Source organism: Oratosquilla oratoria, chromosome 44 (assembly GCF_046742065.1).
Source record: "Oratosquilla oratoria isolate Oo_2021 chromosome 44, ASM4674206v1, whole genome shotgun sequence".
NCBI lineage: Eukaryota > Metazoa > Arthropoda > Malacostraca > Stomatopoda > Squillidae > Oratosquilla > Oratosquilla oratoria.
The window spans coordinates 31,880,955-31,885,954 of record NC_134820.1 but is presented as its reverse complement, the minus strand read 5'-3'; the positions used below and the strand labels follow the sequence as shown (position 1 = coordinate 31,885,954).

The 5,000-nt window shown below is 44.2% G+C and overlaps 2 protein-coding genes across 2 annotated transcripts in view; both read right to left on the bottom strand.

The window, feature by feature from the left end:
* Positions 1–5,000, bottom strand: part of LOC143022387 (uncharacterized) — a 372,359-nt gene that overhangs the window by 191,587 nt on the left and 175,772 nt on the right. The window lies entirely within an intron of this gene.
* Positions 1–5,000, bottom strand: part of Myo95E (Myosin 95E) — a 113,380-nt gene that overhangs the window by 20,708 nt on the left and 87,672 nt on the right. Inside the window, exons 16-18 of the mRNA XM_076180560.1 lie at positions 4,032–4,221; positions 2,373–2,589; positions 1,442–1,591 (exon numbers count right to left, since the gene is read on the bottom strand). Coding sequence (XP_076036675.1) covers positions 1,442–1,591; positions 2,373–2,589; positions 4,032–4,221 — 557 coding nt within the window. The remainder of the gene's footprint in view (positions 1–1,441; positions 1,592–2,372; positions 2,590–4,031; positions 4,222–5,000) is intronic.

The window sequence follows — 5,000 nt, the reverse complement described above, 5'->3', positions numbered from 1 at the left end:
TATGTATGTATGTATGTATGTATGTATTCACGTGTGTATGTATGTATGTATATATTCACGTGTGTATGTATTCATATGTAGGTGAACATATGTGCACATTCATGCGAAGGCGTGGATGGTTTGTGTACGTATTAAATCACATATTAATGTGTACATGCGTGTGCGTATTAGCGTGCGGGTTGGACGTAAGCGGGAAGCGCAAAGTCGAACCAATTTGCATTGTCGTGTTAAACGAAAAAAGGAGAAAAAAAGGAAATATTTAGAAATAAAAAACATGCATTAATAAAGAAAGCTAAACGAATATAATGAGACATGCCATGCAACGCCTGAGCAAAAAGAAAAAAAAATATATAATCTAATAAATAACCACATGCATTGTTCCACAATCTATATTCTTTCACACACACACACAAAATTAAATAGAATAAAATAAATCTAAAGAGAAGAATTTAATGTGAAGGCAATATAATCTCACTAAAATTCAGGTTCTGAAACGAAGTGAGTCACACCTTAACCTATCGTAACTTTAAGTTCAGCCTAACTTACTGAACTTAATCTAACCAAATTTAATCTAAGTTTACGCAACCTTGACTAGATATACCTTACCTTGCCTAACCTTACATTAACTTAATCTTGCACTACATAACCTTATATAACCTGACGTTATCTAATCCTACTTAATTTTAGCTTACCTTAACTAACCTCATCTGAGTTAACTTTCCTTAAACTTACTTGTTCTTAATTGGCTTTCTATGTTCTTAACAAACCTTATCTAAACTCTACCTGCTTTAATCTTTTCTGACATTACCTAAATTCAACAATCCTTATGTAATACGATCTAACCTAACTCTTACCTGATCTTCTGTGACCTTACCGAATTTGACCTGATCTAACCTGAACTGACCTGATGTAACCCAAACCAACCCAACTCATTCCTAACCTACCCACCCTACCCCACTCCACCTCATCCCAACCCAGTCCTACTCAACCCAACCCAATCCAACACATAACGCAACACAACACAACACAACACAGCACAACACAACACAACACAACACAACACAACACAACACAACACAACACAACACAACACAACACAACACAACACAGCACAGCACAACACAACACAACACAACACAACCCAGCCCAACTCAACCCGACCCAAAGCAACCCAACCCAACGCAAATCAACCCAACCCAACCCAACCCAAACCAACCCAACCCAACCCAACCCAACCCATCCCAACCCAACCCAAACCCAACCCAACCCAACCAAACCCAACCCAAACCCAACCCAACCCAACCCAACATAACCCAACCCAACCCAACCCAACCCAACCCAACCCAACCCAACCCAATCCAACCCAACACCAACACCAACACCAACACCAACACCAACCCATCCCAACCCAACCCAACCCAACCCAACCCTCTCCTCTCACCTTCCAACTCCTCCAGGAGGTGGCAATGGTAATCTGAGCCGCCCGCATGACCCGGTACCTCTGCTTCTGCTGCCAACCGCGCCACGTCTTCTGCACCAGAACGGCCAGGTCGTCCAGCCTCTCCCGCCGGTATTCCTCGAGTTCGTACAGCTGGAGTCGCAGAACGTTCCCGGGGAAGTTGTGGGGGATGGGGGGCGGGGGGGGGAGCGAAGGGGGAGGGGGTGGAAGAGAGGGAGAACTTGTCATGGGAGGTCAATTTATTAATCTATTTCTTCAATCAATTAATTTGTCTAATGAATGAATGAGTGAATGAATGAAGGAATGAAGGAAGGCATGAATGAATTAGTCTATGTAAATATCAATCCGTTCATTTATTTATTTACTTATTTAATCTATTTATTGATTAATTGATTTATCTATTTGTTTATCTATCTAAGCATATATTAATCTATCTACTTATTTGTTCATTTTTTATTATGATTATGAGACGTTTGATCCCAGTAATCATCCTAATTCCTTCACCATGAGAAGGTGGGGAGGGTCACTCCTTCAACTGAATAAAATCGTTTGAAAACAGTTGTTATTCTTGTAATTCTGGGTAACAACAGAGAATCTTATTCATCTGAGGTGGAGCCTCTCTACTAAAAGAAACAAATACGTCAATCATCTTGCGTAGTATAAATTAAGAACTTCAGTACGATGCATCGTACATATGGCAGCATCGGCTGACATACGTACGACGCATCACACTACTCGCATTATAACTTAAGAACTTCAGTACGAATCAAATTCTCGCGCGCAGCATCAGCTGCCATATGTACGACGCATCACAACTCGTATTGTAACTCAAGAACTTCCTTCTGTCTAACACCAAACGATTTTATTTAGGCAAACGACCTCCCTTGGGACTGAAGGTCGACCTCATACTCACGGCTCGCTGGCTCTTGATGAAGACTTTACTTCTACCGAAGGTATACTCGCCGGAGGTGAGGGGGAGGTCCCTCAAGAGGTACGCGCATCCTTCGAGAGCCGGCCCCCGCCAGGAGGGCCAGGTGTGGAGTGAGAGCATGGCGTACCTCTGCAGGAAAGACTCGTGGGGCGCCTTGAAGGAGTACCCTTCGTTTCGAACTCTCGCGTGCTCAACCAACCTGAAGAAGGCGAAGAAGGAGGAGATGTAGTGGCTGGTATTGGACTCTGTCGAGGGGGAGGTAAGGTTTCCAGAGGAGGACGTGTGTGGAGTATGTTCCAACTAGTTTACTTGTGATGGGGGAAATGCCTATGAAAGGGTCTGGAAGATGGGCAACAGGGGGATGATTCTATTTGACGTCCGTCTCACAAGATCACAGCAAGAAGGTACCCGTCACTGGTCCCTGGGGTGGACCTAATTGACAAAACGTGAGACAGAAAAAGAAGAAGATAATGAGGAAGAAGAAGAGGAAGAGGAAGAGGAAGAGGAAGAGGAAGAGGAAGAGGAAGAGGAAGAGGAAGAGGAAGAAGAGGAAGAGGAAGAGGAAGAGGAAGGGGAAAAAGAAAAAGAGGAAGAAGAGGAAGAAGAAGAGGAAGAAGAGGAAGAAGAAGAAGAGGAAGAAGAAGAGGAAGAAGAAGAAGATGGTGGTAGTGATGGTATTGATGGTGATGATGATGATGATGATGATGATGATGATGAGGAGGAGGAGGAGGAGGAGGAGGAGGAGGAGGAAGAAGAAGAGGAAGAAGGGGAAGAGGAAGATGAAAATGAAGAACAACGAAGGAAGTACATGGGAAGAAAGTGAAAAAGATAAAGTTTAGAAAGAATATCAAACAATGCAGTTCTTCAGACAGATGCATCGATTTGTGGATCGCCATGGAAGGCTACAGTCAGACAACATAAGGGAATTTAAAGCTGAGTTTGAGTAATGAAAACACAAAAATGGGATCCTATTAGCATAACGCTTAACCTGTATATCAAATTTTTTGTAAACCAAAGATCCTTTCCCTTTTATGAAGTGGTGGTCGAGTCAAAGGTCTTATCCACCTCATACACAAATGAAACCTGTTGAGATGAATGATGGTTACCTTCTTGCATGTGAAGGTGGTTCTACAAGATGGACATTGATGCTGACCATTTTCAAGACCTGTCAACCCACTATCTCCACCAGCACTGAGGAGATGTCGCTTGATCTCCGGAAAGGGCCCAAGATCTCTCTTGATCAACTACTCAACTAATCAACTTCAACTTTATTCATTACACTTTTTCACAATTCAAGAGCTGACAACCGGCGACTGCTCCCTCTCTCCCTACTCCTTTGAGCCGATGACAAAGAAACAGTCTATCGTTGATATAACACAGGCAAAAGTCAAGTTTCTTTCCAGAGAGATCTGTGGGAGGTTCCGAGGATCGTTGCCGATCACAGCGGGGATGCGGGTTTCTCCACTTGATGAAACTCAAGCTGACGATTAATTGATTGACTGAAACCTTTTTCAAGTCCCTTCAATTCAACTGGAACCTACTTCATGTCCCTCTTATTTTCGATACATAAAGGTAAACACACACTACACTCATCCTTTCATCTTAGATACATTTAGATAAACACATGCAACGTAAACTCACCCAAGATACCGAACTTGGTGCTGCACCAGCGCCATTTCGAAGATCCGTGGCTGCTTGAGTTCGTTGGGCTTAACACACGTGACGAAGTGCGGTTCCTTACTTCGCACGCTCCTCATGAGCGCCGCCACAGAGATCTTGAACTGCGTCCCCACCGTTGCCGGCCGTTTCAGGGTCGATCTCTTCGGGTTCCCTGCAGCAGGAGATTAGCATCAGAAAGGCAAAGTTCCTGGTTTTTTGGTCACTCGTCTCCTCCTCCTCTATCTCTTCCTTCTCCCCCATCTCTTCCTTCTCCTCCTCTTCCTCCTCCCTATCCTCCTTCTCTTCGTCCTTCTCCTTCTCCTTCTCCTCCTCCTCCTCCTCCTCTTACTCTCCTTCTTCACCTCCCTATTCTCCTCATGTTCCTCCTCCTTCCTCTCATCCTCCACCTCCTCCTCCTACTCTCCCTTCTTTTCTTCCCTATTCTCCGACTCTTCCTCCTCCTTCTTCTCTTCCTCCTCCTTCCCCTCCTATCCTTCCTACATCTCCTTCCTATCCTCCTCTTCCTCCTTCTCCCCTTACTTTCCCTTCTTCTCCTCCACATACTCCTCGTCTTCCACCTCCTTCTACTTCTCTCCTCCACCTCATCTTCTTTTCTTTCTATTTCCATCACCATCACCACCAACATCACCACTATTGCTAATGATAACCAAGAAAACACTTGAAAAATACTTAAAACTACTTAGACACCAATTTATAGGGTTCACTGAGGTTGCTGAGACCTCTAGAACAACAACAGAAGAAATTTTTACACCATTCAGACGTGTTATGGGTCAGTTATGAGTGTCCGCGGGAGGACTTTAGCGAGAGTGACTGGCACGTTCATAAACAGGAATTCCACGTGCATGGACGACAGACTCACACCGTAACTCTTCGACTCAAAGCTGATGCTGAATCTTTACGGAGGGTAGGGGGGTGTTCTTCCCTACCTAT